Source organism: Dermochelys coriacea, chromosome 27, assembly GCF_009764565.3.
Source record: "Dermochelys coriacea isolate rDerCor1 chromosome 27, rDerCor1.pri.v4, whole genome shotgun sequence".
In the NCBI taxonomy this organism is placed as follows: Eukaryota; Metazoa; Chordata; order Testudines; family Dermochelyidae; genus Dermochelys; species Dermochelys coriacea.
This window is the reverse complement of record NC_050094.1, coordinates 9,829,578-9,842,290: the sequence shown is the minus strand read 5'-3', so window position 1 is coordinate 9,842,290 and position 12,713 is coordinate 9,829,578. Positions and strand designations below refer to the sequence as shown.

The following is a 12,713-nucleotide window of genomic DNA, read 5'->3' as shown; positions in this document are numbered from 1 at the left end:
ATGGCAGCATGGAAAGCCAGACCTGTGCTCGCACGGCTAGAAATAGCAGTGTTAGATGCAGCAACCCAAGCTGTACTAGCACCCTGGGTATGTCCTCATGATGGTAGCCAGGGCTGAAGCCTGTGCCACCACCTATGCTTGTACACAGCTATTTTGAGCCCTGCTGGCGTGCTATTTCCCTGTTTTAACTGCAAACATTTCATAATATTCTAAGAGATGACTCATTGCATGGGGGGGAAGGGTCAGTCCTTTGGAGGGTCAGTGCTGCCCTCGCTAGGACCCCCTTAGTTTGCCCCTGGTCAGGGCGGTTCTTTGATTCTGACACGTGCCTGTCTGAGCTGTGCTCAGGGAGACAGCCTGAAGCAGGGGAGCTGCCCGAAGCAGGGGAGCTGCCCCTCTCCTGTCCCAGGCCTTTCTGGCTTTTCCTTTGTTCTCCTTCCTTTATAGTAGACCTAGTTTCCTCAACTGGGTACAGCTGTGATTGCCTGCCTCCATGATTGGCAGCTGTAGCTGGGCACTTGCCTGCTGATAAGAGAGGCTCCCCTCCCCCTCCTGCCTATGCTCAATATGGGTTTGTAGACCCCATTTAAAGGGAGGAATCAGGGAAGTGTTGCGTTTGCCCCAAATCTCATAATGCTACTCATTTCCAGCTAGCATCCCACAAGGTGCAGCAAGAAAAGTCCCACAACGCCCAGAGTGCAGAAGCAAAGCAAAGCAAAGCACTGCACCCTACGATACCTGTCCGGAATGTTGTGCACTTACTCCATACGACGTCCCTGCTGTGTAAACATGCTGAAGCAGAAAACAGTTTACAGTGTATATGCAATTACTGGAGACTGGCTAATACGCACAGATTCATGTGCAACAAGTCAGTGTGAATTAATACATCCAAGTGCATAAACCCTAAAGCAAAGATGCAAAATCATGAACTCTAAGCCTAGTTGCCCCTGCAGATTCAACTGGACACTACAGCAGCCATATTAGTTTTCTAACCACCATTTTCCCCCACTTGCTTTTCAGTAAGGTTAGTTAGTTGAAAGAGAAGTAGCAGGTGTTGTCTCCCCTACCCTTCTAACAGAACCAGTAGAGATTTGTTTATACATTTCCTGGTCTAAATAAAAAACTAGAGCACTTCTCCTCTGGACAATCTGCATTTAACTCTGAATAAAGTGGCTGCTGCACCTTGCATCCAGGGAAAGTACTCAGAAATATATAGGTGCAATTGACAAACAGGTATTTTCTATAGACACCACAGCCAGCTGTTCTATATGCAGTCAAGCCAGGACCCTACTGAAGCGTCTTCCTTGGCATTCCATGTAGCAGAGTCTACATACAGTGCAGGGGTCGGGATACTCTAGTGGCCAGAGCAGCAAGCTGGGAGTCAGGAGACCTGAGGTAAAATACTGGCCCCACTGAACTCAACGGCAAAATGCCTCTTGATTTCAAGGCAGCCAGGATTTTACCCCTGGGATCAGTTACTAGCTCTGCCACTTACCTGCTTGGTGACCGTGGGCAACTTACTTCACCTCTCTGGCCTTCCAGCTCCCCTTCTGCCTCTCATCTAGTTTAGACTGCAAGTTCTTCAAAGCAGGGACTTCTCTTACTACATACTTATACAGTTCCTAGAACAATGGGTCTCCAGTCTTTGTTGGCACACTACAGTAATACAAATACAATCATGCATTGCACAATGTTCATTGTTAAAAACATGGGTTATTAAACATCATTTAGCCTATTTTAAGTTTAATGATTAAATGTTTTAAGAAAAATCAGGAGCAGCTGCTAATGCTTTATTTCAAACATCCATTTAGTTTAGCTGTGAAACATGGTGTCCTAAGGAGACCTGGCCCTTTAAGGGGACTACCTAGGGGATGGGCTTTGAGGCAGATGAAATTAAGTCTGCTGGGTCCAGTTAAGGAAGAAAGGACAGAGGAAGGGGTTCACCCCACCCCACAGCCAGATAGACAGGCCTGGCTAGAGCAACTCTACTAGGGGCAAAGGGCAGAAGCCTTAAGGGTTGCCAAGCAGCAGTATCTGAGCCCAACAAGAGGCTGAAGCAGCTGTGGAGAGGGAGAAGGGCTTGTTTTTATTTTGACATTTTAACTGTGATGGTTTAATAAAATCAGACCCAAGATCGGGTGGTGAATGACCACAGGAGTCTGGGTGCAGTTTGAGAACCAAAAGGAGAACCTAAGGCACCAGGAACGTCCAGCACTGGCTTGGGTAGATCAGGCTTTTTAAGCCTAAATGGCAATGAGTTGGATCACTTTATGCAGAGTGCACCAGATCCTCAGCTGCTGTAAATCATCATTACTTCACCGGTTTCAGTGGAGCCACGCCAGTCTACATAACCCGAGGGCCTGTCCTAGGGGGGGTACTCTGAACAGTATTTGATCCATATATTGTTGCAAAGCTAATGGGTTAACACGCACAATGAGCTGTACTATGCAAGGCTTACGGGCCTGATCCTCCATTGCCCCACACCTTGTGTCACAACTTACACCCGTGCAAAAAGAGTGCAGATAACGGCCAGATCAGCATGGCAGCATTTTACTTTGTACTGTGCAAGTGATGTCATGATGCAAGGAGGCAAAGGACAATTATCTTCATGCAGCAGCACCAAGACAGCAATTCTGCTTTCTTGCCACTTGAGGTCTTTGCCTTTGTAGTGCTGGTATCTCAGCCCCCAGCAGCTACCTTGTGTAAAGTTACTCTGGAGAAATGATTTTCTCCAACCCCAAAATAATCTGAGGGCTTTGTTTTTTCAGAAATGAGGCCAACTGCCCTATAGCCTTGCACAGTGAGGAGTCATTTGTATCCATACACAACTCTGGTGGGAGGTTGTTTTTTTTTTTCTTTTTAAACACACTAGAAAAAGTAGAAACTTGCTAGGATCATTTGGGATATGTCACTTAATTCCCTACCCTGCAGGAGCCTGGGGCATTAGCGCACCTCAACCCCTCCTGTGACTCAACAGGTTAGTCTCTTGAGGGCTGTAATACTTGGTCAAATTCTGATTTGACTTACTGTGCAAGTGGTGTTGGTGACCTGTGATATACAGGAGGTCAGACTAGTTTATGGGGTACTCCATTCTAGCCTTAAATTTTATGAAACCTTTTCATCTGAAAAGGTTTAACAAAAAGTGACTTTGAATGATACATTTCTTTTAATGTATCAGGTTTTTTAAAGTCAGGTTTTGTTATTGTTGGAAATTTTCTGGGTTGAGATGAAGTAGAGATGAAAAATTTTGGGAGGGTGGGGGGGATTTCCCACCTCTCTCCCCACTTCTTCCAGCAGGAAAAAATATTTAGACAACTATCCCATGAAAAAAAAAATTCAAGCCAAACCAAAACTGCTTAGTTTTCTCTGGAAAAATATTGTCAGAAGTGGCATCTGTTCAGTTTTTAGACCATGCACAGATATAAAGGACTAAAGCACAAAGCAAAGGAGACTTGGCCCCCACAACAGATGAGCCTATTGCAATCTCCCTCAGTTTGGCCAACCTGACTGCCACCTTGCATCCCTCTAGTCTACCCAAAGTGTGACCTCCAAATCCATCTTCTTCTCCCATTCCTCTGACCCCTCTCCTTGCACTGCAGCTCCTTCTGTGTCCCATTCAAACTCCTTGACTTCATCCAAAAGCCTCTACATGGGTCTGCCCTGGCTTCATCTTCTCACCTCCTTTTCATTTCCTTCTCCTTTGCCTGAGCTATCCTTCTGGCCCCTACCTACCAGGCAGATGCACTTTAATCCCTAAACACAGGGCTTTCTACATTCTTCATCTAATTAAAATCAAAGTGTGTCTTTGCAGAGCATTAAGCAGAGAGCAGAACTCTGTGGATCCATGGTTACAGGCAGCCCTAGGTCTAATCTAATTTGCTGAACACTTTAGGGTAGGATTTTTCAAAGGAATTTAAGGGAGTTGGGCATCTAACCCAACCAGGGGTGGGATTTTAGGTCTGGAGATCTAAAAGCTCTTTACAAAAGTTAAGCATTATCACCTCTGCTTCATAGAAGTGCCTCCCAAGACTCAGAGACAGAATGGGACTTGCCCTCTACATTGCAGCTGGGAGGTGCAATTCCCTGCTCAGAGAGATACACACATTAGCTCTGATCAAGCTCAGACACTGAAAACAGCGTGGCCAAGGCCAGCCGCCCAAGTACAATCTGTTGGAGATCCTAGGTATGGACTTGGGAGGCCAGCCCAAGCTACAGGAGTGCTAGCTTGGTCAGAGCTACCATAGGTACGTCTACTTGAACTATGAATGATACCTTCCCCAGCCACAGTGAAGATACCCCCACAGAGCCTACCAGAGAGCGGGGAATAGAACCCAGGCATCCTAGTTCATGTTCTAACCCTGGGAGAGGCCCCCCAGCAGGATTAGTGAAAGTAGAGAGCTGGAAGCCCCAAGACTGAAACAAAGGAAGGAAAAAGACAAACATGATAGCGTGAGAGAGCTTCTGTGGGGCAAGCCACAAGTGGCAGACACTGAGAGCCAGGCCCGCCGACAGCAATTCCGGGCCCAGGGCAGAACAGTCAATGGGCCCCCACACACGCACAAGCCATACCAGCGCGGACATGGTCCGCCTGACATTTGGGTGGTGCTGTACCCAGTGAGCTGCTGGCTGCGCTGCTGGGCCCGCTCTTCCGGCATGACCAGGGCTTCCACATGCCCACCCGGTGGAGTTGCCAACTGTCTAATTGTGCAACCCCAAAGACCCTTGCTCAGACCCTGCCCCTTCCCTGAGGCCATGTGCTTGCCCTGCCCCTTCTCCAACATCCCGCTCCCTGCTCACTCCATTCCCCCCCTCCATACCACCGCCGTCGCTTGCTCTCCCCCACACTCACTCACTTTCACCAGGCTGTGGTTGGGGTGTGGGGTGCAGGCTATGGGAGGGAGTTTGGGTGTGTGGCCTAATCTCATGGACCCCTGGGCAATTGCCCCTTTGTCCTCCCGTCGGCAGCCCTGCAGAGAGCTTGCTTGCCTTCACTCGGAGAAACAGAGCGTGTGGCTTACCTGAGTGAGCTACTCTTTGCAGAAGAGGGTCATAGCCAACATGTCTGCTTTTGTCTGTATGGGCCAGGAAGAAGTTGACCACGCCACTGGTGACCACGCAGTTGGGGAACCCTTCCAACTTGTGGAAGGAACCGTATCTCAAATGCAGACAGCCGCTGTCATCACCCTGATCATAGAGCAGCTGAAAACTGTAGGTGTTCCCATTCACGCTGCCTCCAACCTGGAGAGCAAGACCATCATCCACGTTTTTCAGTTATCGCTTTTCATCTCCTGGCAGACTCAAAGCCTGGGCTAACATCTGCTGACATCAACAGAAGCCCTTCCATTGACTGGCCCAACCCCCTGAAGTCTCAAGCACAGTGGGAATCTCAACATGAACAAGTCCCAGTTTACAATAGCTTCCACGTTCTTGTGAGCTGCTGCTTGGAGCTCATTCCCTATGACATCACGTTCTTCTTGTTCCTCATACCACTGTCTGTGTTTATCAGCTCAGAAACTGGAGTGTTGTTTCTACTCGTGTAGTGTAGGTGCTGGTGAAAGCTGCAGGATTGGGATCACTAGAGAGACCAAAGTTCTGGGCCCAGATCAGACACAGCATATGCAGAAGCAGGACAATCCTCCATCCCGCCTAACCTAGAGACATACCATGGAGTCACGTCTGCACGGTACATTCTTTCATTGGCCCTACTGACAACACGGCCAATAAGCAGCCAATCTAATAAGCAGCCAAACTGCACTGAGATCTACTTATTTCACATGGGGCACCAAACAGCTCTCATCGGAAACTTGTTACCCTTCACTAAGGATTTGGGTTGGATTTGAAAACATGACCAGAAGTTATAGGCCATCTGTTCCATAAATCCTCAGAACCATCCACTCTCCCAGGTCAACTGTCACAGACCAAGGTGTGGAAATATTTCCCAGAAGCTCTAAAATACTCTGAATCAAGGAAATACTCAATGGGATCAAAAACAGCTCCAACTGGCTTCAAAATGTTCTTAGGGTAAGTATTCTTTCTGGAGTTACGATCCAAGGTGAATGGGTGGTGAGGGAAGATTGTGATACAGATTGGAGCTATTTTTCCCAAAATTGGTCAAGGAGAGTCCTGCTCTTGGCACAAACTGATGTCACTTTTCAAGAAGATGACTTCTAGTGTTTGAACAAAACCAAGAATCCCATTGCAGAAGTAGCAAACTAAAGTGATTGGCAACCAGTTGCATCAGGCTTACTGTTTGCCAATACTGTGCCCTATCTGTTCGCTTTTCTGCCTGCTATGAGATTGTATTGGACCAAAATACAGAAAGGAGGCAGATACCCAGAACTAAGTAGTAAATATCCAGGGTCAAATGGTAATGCACCAATTTAAGATGGGCACTTTTCTGAGAAGGTGAAACCAATCTGATGCATGAAGGAAGTCAAGTAACATAGATGAGAAACACACACCACCCTCAAAGAATATTTTGCCAGATAGCACTAACCTCTGGTGTGGTCACAGTCAGTCAATCTAAAAATCCATACAAGATTTTCCCCATCATTTGAAAGCAAGTTTCCCACCCTTACCTTGAATAGTATTTTAATACAATAATAAAGATTTATGGCATAATCTGACAAGCAGAAGACTAAGATAGGTCTGCAGAGGAATACATTTTGAGAGCTGGAAGCAATATTCCTTTTCCCTCCTGACTAATGGCCAGATTTTCAAAGGCTTAGCACCCATTGTGACACTTGAGCTCTTTCAAAAAGCCTGGAACATTTTCAAAGGGTACAATTTATTTGCATTCCTTACCATATCCAAGTTTGTCCTCTCCAGCACGTCCAATAGTTTCTCAATTTTGGTGTTTTCAGTGAATAAGAAGTCATCGTCAACCCAGAGATAGTACTTGGTTGTGACCTGAGATATTGCAAGATTCCTTCCGGCAAACCAACCCTGGTAAACAGGAATCCCCAAGACACAGAAGGGTAGGGTCAGAACAGCTTTATAAGAAGAAAAATTATATATATGCAAATACACCCACAAAAAGCTGCTTAGCTTTGTGCAAATCCCTTTTATCCAGAAACTATTCTGAAAAGGAGGGTCATCTGAACTACTGAATGAGAATGAAATAGAACACTTTTGCAACAAGGAGTGACCTTATAGTAACACGATCACTTGCCCATGTGATAGAAGAACCAGTATATAAGGATAGTTAAGCACTGGAAGTATTTATCTAAGGAGGTTGTGGAATCCCCATCTTTGAAGGTTTTTAAGAACAGCTTAGACAAACCCCCTCGAAGGCATGGTCTAGGTACATTTGATATTGCCTCAGTGCCTGTAGTGGACTAGATGACCTCGAGGTCCCTTCCAACCCTACATTTTTACAACTGTAGGATTTTAATTCATTAGATCAGGTGATTTTTCTACAGGAGACTTCAGTCACCATCCTATAACATCTCTGTATTTGTATAATTCCCAGGGCTTTTCACATTCCTTGTGGAGCCTCAAGGTTCCCTCATTGTCTCCCCTCCTCCTATCCCCAAGTCACAGCAAGCCCACTGCTGGCCAAGGACTGGGTGGGACTGCCTCTGAAGCTCGTTAATGAGTACCAAGGAAATCACTTTTGAGCAACATGGAGGCATGCCTACTCCCATGCTGCCAGCCAATGCGGGTATGGAGAACAGACAGGAGCCTTAAACATTCATCTTTGATCATTCGTAGAGCATTACAGGTCAGTGAGCCAGTGTAATTATTTTTACAAAGCTTGAATAGTTACACAATATGATGTTCCATTCACAAAATGTGCTGGACACCCACCATTCCCATTTATGGCAGTGAATGCTCAAGATGAGGCCAAAAATTCTGTATAGTCAACAACGTGTTGACTAAATCCATGAAGATTAATGGGTTGGTAAACAACTAGGAACTGGATTAAGACCACCAACTCATCTCATATAGCACTAGGGTTGCTTCAGTTAAGTGCTGTGGTACCAGTGCTAAAGCCCATACATAGACATAGAGAATTCAGTCCCCTCTGTCCCAGCTAAGCAGCCTTGGTGCAAGGTCATGGAACAATAATTGGATATAAATTTGAACTGGTGGCCTACAGGTGAAAGATTCTGTACAATACAAACAATCCTATGAGCCATTCCACTTCATTTCTTTAGGCAGGTGGAACTGGGCACATAAGTCTTAAGAGTCCTTAGAAGAACATATTGACAGGTTTCAGAGTAGCAGCCGTGTTAGTCTGTATTCGCAAAAAGAAAAGGAGTACTTGTGGCACCTTAGAGACTAACAAATTTATTAGAGCATAAGCTTTCGTGAGCTACAGCTCACTTCATCCGATGTGCATTCATCAAATGCATCCGATGAAGTGAGCTGTAGCTCACGAAAGCTTATGCTCTAATAAATTTGTTAGCCTCTAAGGTGCCACAAGTACTCCTTTTCTTTCTTAGAAGAACATGTGGTCCAGTGGATGAGGTATGGGGCTGAGAGTGGGCCTTAGGAAACATGGGTTCTATTCCTGGGTCTGTTGGGTCACCTTGGCCCACCTGCTGGGTCACCTTCCCTTCTCTGTACTTCCATTTCCCCTCCCACCTTTTGTCTTGCTTATCTACTTAGACTAAGAGCTCTCTTTGGGGCACGGACTGTCTCTTAATATGTGTTCGTAGAGATCCCAGCACAACAGGGCCCTGGTCTCAGCTGGGGGCTGTATGTGCTACCATAATCCAAATGCTCATAAAAGAGATGGTATTTTCAACAGTGCCCAAGTGTTTTAGGAGCACAAATCCTAATGTAAGTCAATGGGATTTATGTTCCTAAAACACCTGGGCACTCTTGAAAATACCATCTCTTATTGGCATTCGGATTATGGTAGCACATACAGGCACCAACTGAGTGAAAGTCAATGGAATTTGTGCTCCTAAATCACTTAGGGGCTTTTAAAAAAATCCCATCCAATAAGGTGTGTTATTTAGGATGCGGCCTCTCACCAGTGAGCAAGCCTGTGTCTCACAGAAGGACAGAGGGCCTTGCACAAGACCCGTTTACATAGCCAATCCTGTGCAAGTGACAGACCTTTCCAAAAGGCATGATGTAATGCTCAACATTCTCATCGATGATCTTCTCTGGGACTTCGCTGTCATCGGCGACAATGATTTTTATGTCAGGGTAGTACTGTCGGATGCTCTTGATGAGGAGCCGAAGTTTGTGATAGCGCAAGAAAGTCTTTGTCGTGATAGTCACCAGGGAGCTGATCTTCCTATCTGTAACCGTAAACAGGGAAGTGACAAAGGCTGGTAATATTTAACTGCAGTTCTTTGCTTTTACTCACCATTCCTGAAAGATCTTACCTGCAGGAGGAAGGTGGGCATGTGGTTAGTAGAGCAAACTAGAACACAACAGCTAACACAGACTGCCACAGACCATGGGGAAGAGCAACAGCGCTAGGTCAGCAACGGTTGGACTCTGAACAAGTCATCGTCTTTGTCCCTAAGTTGCCCTATCTGCAAAATGGAGGCAGGGACATGGGGCATCCCACGGATTAGCTAGTGTTTGTGAAGTGCATTGAGATCCTCAAATGGAAGGCACTACACTAAGTGTTGTCGGAGCCAATCCAAGGTTTTCCCCAGAATTAGAATTTTTAAAAAGGTCTGTTCATTCAGGGCTTTTCAGTGGACATAACTTTGGAAGAACTTAACTGGCCACAAAACATTAACTGTGATGCTGATGTGTTTAGCCCTTGTCAATTACATACGTTTTTGAATGGAGAGGCATCAGGAGACCAGAAAGACTTTAAGAAGCTCAGCATCAGGCCTAGTTACCAAGGGTAAAGAGTAAATAACTTCTACCACAGTAAAGTCTGGAGTAAGGATTTACCATCAGCCTTTGCCAGCTTGCTGGAGCCACTCCCTGACACCCCTTAAAAGGACAAAAGGGGTTTCCTACAGGGAGGCACTCAGGAACACTTACCTGCTCCAGGATCAAACAACTTTGGAAGGCCGGGCTGTCGGATGATCACAGGAAACTGAACAACATGATGTCTGCTCTCGAAACTCACTTGGAAAACAAGAAAAGCAGAATAGGAAAGTTGCATCACTCATAAGTCTTCCAGTATTCTGGAGATCTTTGATGACACAGTGGAAACCTCCAAGTAAGAACCTTGATTGGAAATTCATTTGTTCCCTGGCAATACTTTAGGCTGGAAGAGAAAAAAAGTGGCCCCCTCATTTTATATAGTGTTAAATGACCTTCCAACCTCGGTGATGGAAAATGGACATGTGGGAAGCCTAGAAAGAGTTGTTTGAAAGACCCCTTCTTCCACTGACTCAAAGAATTGGATACATTTTTTTTGCCAAGTACCAGGAATTCTCCTGGCTTGGCAGTCTTGCTTCACCTCATGTGTAATTAGAAGCCAAAAAGACTGAAGCCTTGATTCACTAGGAAGCAGGGCATTGAAGGGGGCTTTAGCTTCTCGAGGATGATGACTGATCTCACCAATCTCTGCCAAAACTTTGAAAGACAGCTATGGAAGACGGCAGCATCCTGCATCTATTTCTCTGCTCATGCTGTGTTAAATAATGGATCTTTCAGAAAGATTCCTTTTTGGAGGTAAAGTTAGTTTAGCAGATGCTTGAAAGTTTCCTAGTAACACTAGAGAAACTGATGGCAAACTGTCAAGGATGGGATGAAGAACTTGTCCAGTCGATACTCACTCATATCTACTGCACTGAGCTGGTAGACCACACTGGTGTACGTGACATGCTCAAGGATGAAATTCAGCAGCTCCACATCTGAGGTCAAGATGATCAGCTCTTTCTCTCCCCGTCCACTCACAACATCATCAGAGACATCAGCAAGCGTATTGAGGGTTCCCAGAGATGCTCGCAGGATCACCTGCGTTAAGTGCCGTGGGACACAGAGGTGGAAATCTTAGGTGTCATGGTAAAATCACAAGGCTTCCCCTCTCCTCCCTCCCTGATCTGGGTCGATCACATGGCCATCTCTTTAAGAACTGTCTTATTTAAAGGGAAAGAAGGGAGCTCTGACCCCACTACTATCCTCACCTGGTTTCACTAAAAAGACGACATCCCCGTGGAGATCAATAAAACAGCCACCTTCCCGCCCCCAATGTCTGAGGTGGTTCTCTTTGGCTTCAGAAAAAAATTTTAAATAAAATGTTGAACATGCTTTTAAAATGTGAACTGTGTGGGGAGAAAAGAAAATATCTTGACTGTGTGAGGGGCTAGCCCATGAAGTGGAACATTAAATCTGTGAGATTGTAAAGGATTCCTTCCTCAGCTAGACAGGGCAATGTGGTCCACTGAATAAGACACAGGAGACCTAAATTCAATTCCTGGCTCTGGTAATCTCAGGCAAGTGACTTCCTCTTCCTCTCTGCCCCTCTATTTTCCTTCATTAGAGTCTATGAAAGCTTGTTGGGGCAAGGACTGTTTTACTAAGGGCTGGACTCCACTTCCGTTTTTACCTGCATAGCTATATCAGTTAGGGGTGTGATTTTATTTTATTTTTTTTGCTGACATAGTTATGGTTTCAAGGTACCTTATATTGGTGGAGCTGGAATAACCTGTACTGCCAGAAGCACTTTTATAATAGTATAGCTGCATCTGCACTCGAGGGAGTTGCTGCTTTAACTATGCCAGCATGGAGCAGCAAAACTTGAAGGCTGCATCCACACAGCAGACTTCTGCTGGTGTACCTATGTCAGCTTGTTTTGCTCAGGTGTATGGGATAAGTTATACCAGTAATATCACAGCTTTGCTGGTATAGCTATGTCTGCACTAGGACTACCTTGCCAGTATGCCTTACCATTATACCTATACAGTTAGAGCATTCCTAGTGTAGACATGGCCTGAGCATAGACCAGCCCTACGTATTTGTATAGTGCCTGGCACAGTGGGGGCCTGATCTTCGTAAGTTCTCTAAGGATTTGTCTATGTCTACACTGCAGCTGGGATGATGCCTCCCAGCTCAGGTCAGACTCATGCTAGCTTCCCTCAAGTTAGCGCACTAAAGGTAGCAGTGTGGCATATTGTGGCACAGGTGGCAGCTCAGGCTAGATCCCGAGTCCAAGTCTGCCTGCCCCCCACCCACTCAGGTTGGAGCTCAGATGGATACATGAGCCACCATCTATCCTGCAATGTCCACACTGCTACTTTTAGCACGCTAACTCCAGTAAAGCTAGTGTGAGTCTCTCTATCCAGGCTGGGAGTGTAGACATACCCAAATGCTACTATACTAATACAAGGCTGGGAAATCAAGCCCACCTTCATAATAGAAGGAAAACCTCATGAGAAATGTAAAACTAATGCACCTTTCATGTAGAGAGATCTCAAAGCATGTTACACACTTGCCCAGGTAACCCTGGGCTACAAACTTCCCTGAGACATCGTGAAATATACCTGGTACTTTTCCTCAGTCACTCCATGCAAACCAAGCCCTTGAAAGGGAAACATACATAAGGTCAGTAAGTAACAAGTCTAAAGCCAATGTTTTGACTCAAGTGATTATTGTTCCCTAACAAGACTCCAGTCAACCCACCTGACCTGAGATCACAGAGCTGGATACAAATAGAACATCAGCTCTTCTCTATGCATTTCCCCCCCTCAATTTTATCCTGGAAGAGATCTAGAGATGTCAGTAGTATTTTTGCATTGGGGCAACTATAAAGATTTAGGGCTAGATAGTCAGCAAGCATAAGC

The 12,713-nt window shown here is 45.7% G+C and overlaps 2 protein-coding genes across 9 annotated transcripts in view; both read right to left on the bottom strand.

Moving 5' to 3' along the window:
• LOC119849119 (beta-1,4 N-acetylgalactosaminyltransferase 2-like) overlaps nucleotides 1–12,713 on the bottom strand; it is a 45,341-nt gene that overhangs the window by 5,123 nt on the left and 27,505 nt on the right. For 6 of the 8 annotated variants that reach the window (XM_038385830.2, XM_038385832.2, XM_043503295.1 and 3 more), the window contains 6 exons: nucleotides 12,414–12,451; nucleotides 10,707–10,887; nucleotides 9,964–10,050; nucleotides 9,070–9,257; nucleotides 6,805–6,945; nucleotides 5,019–5,238 (listed from right to left, as the gene is read on the bottom strand). In XM_038385830.2, coding sequence (XP_038241758.1) covers nucleotides 5,019–5,238; nucleotides 6,805–6,945; nucleotides 9,070–9,257; nucleotides 9,964–10,050; nucleotides 10,707–10,887; nucleotides 12,414–12,451 — 855 coding nt within the window. Of the gene's footprint in view, nucleotides 1–1,521; nucleotides 1,657–4,366; nucleotides 4,414–5,018; nucleotides 5,239–6,804; nucleotides 6,946–9,069; nucleotides 9,258–9,963; nucleotides 10,051–10,706; nucleotides 10,888–12,413; nucleotides 12,452–12,713 lie in introns of those variants that run through there. The other 2 variants (XR_006277219.1, XM_043503297.1) reach the window with 2 other exon arrangements.
• Nucleotides 1–12,713, bottom strand: part of LOC119849007 (beta-1,4 N-acetylgalactosaminyltransferase 2-like) — a 79,628-nt gene that overhangs the window by 49,682 nt on the left and 17,233 nt on the right. The window lies entirely within an intron of this gene.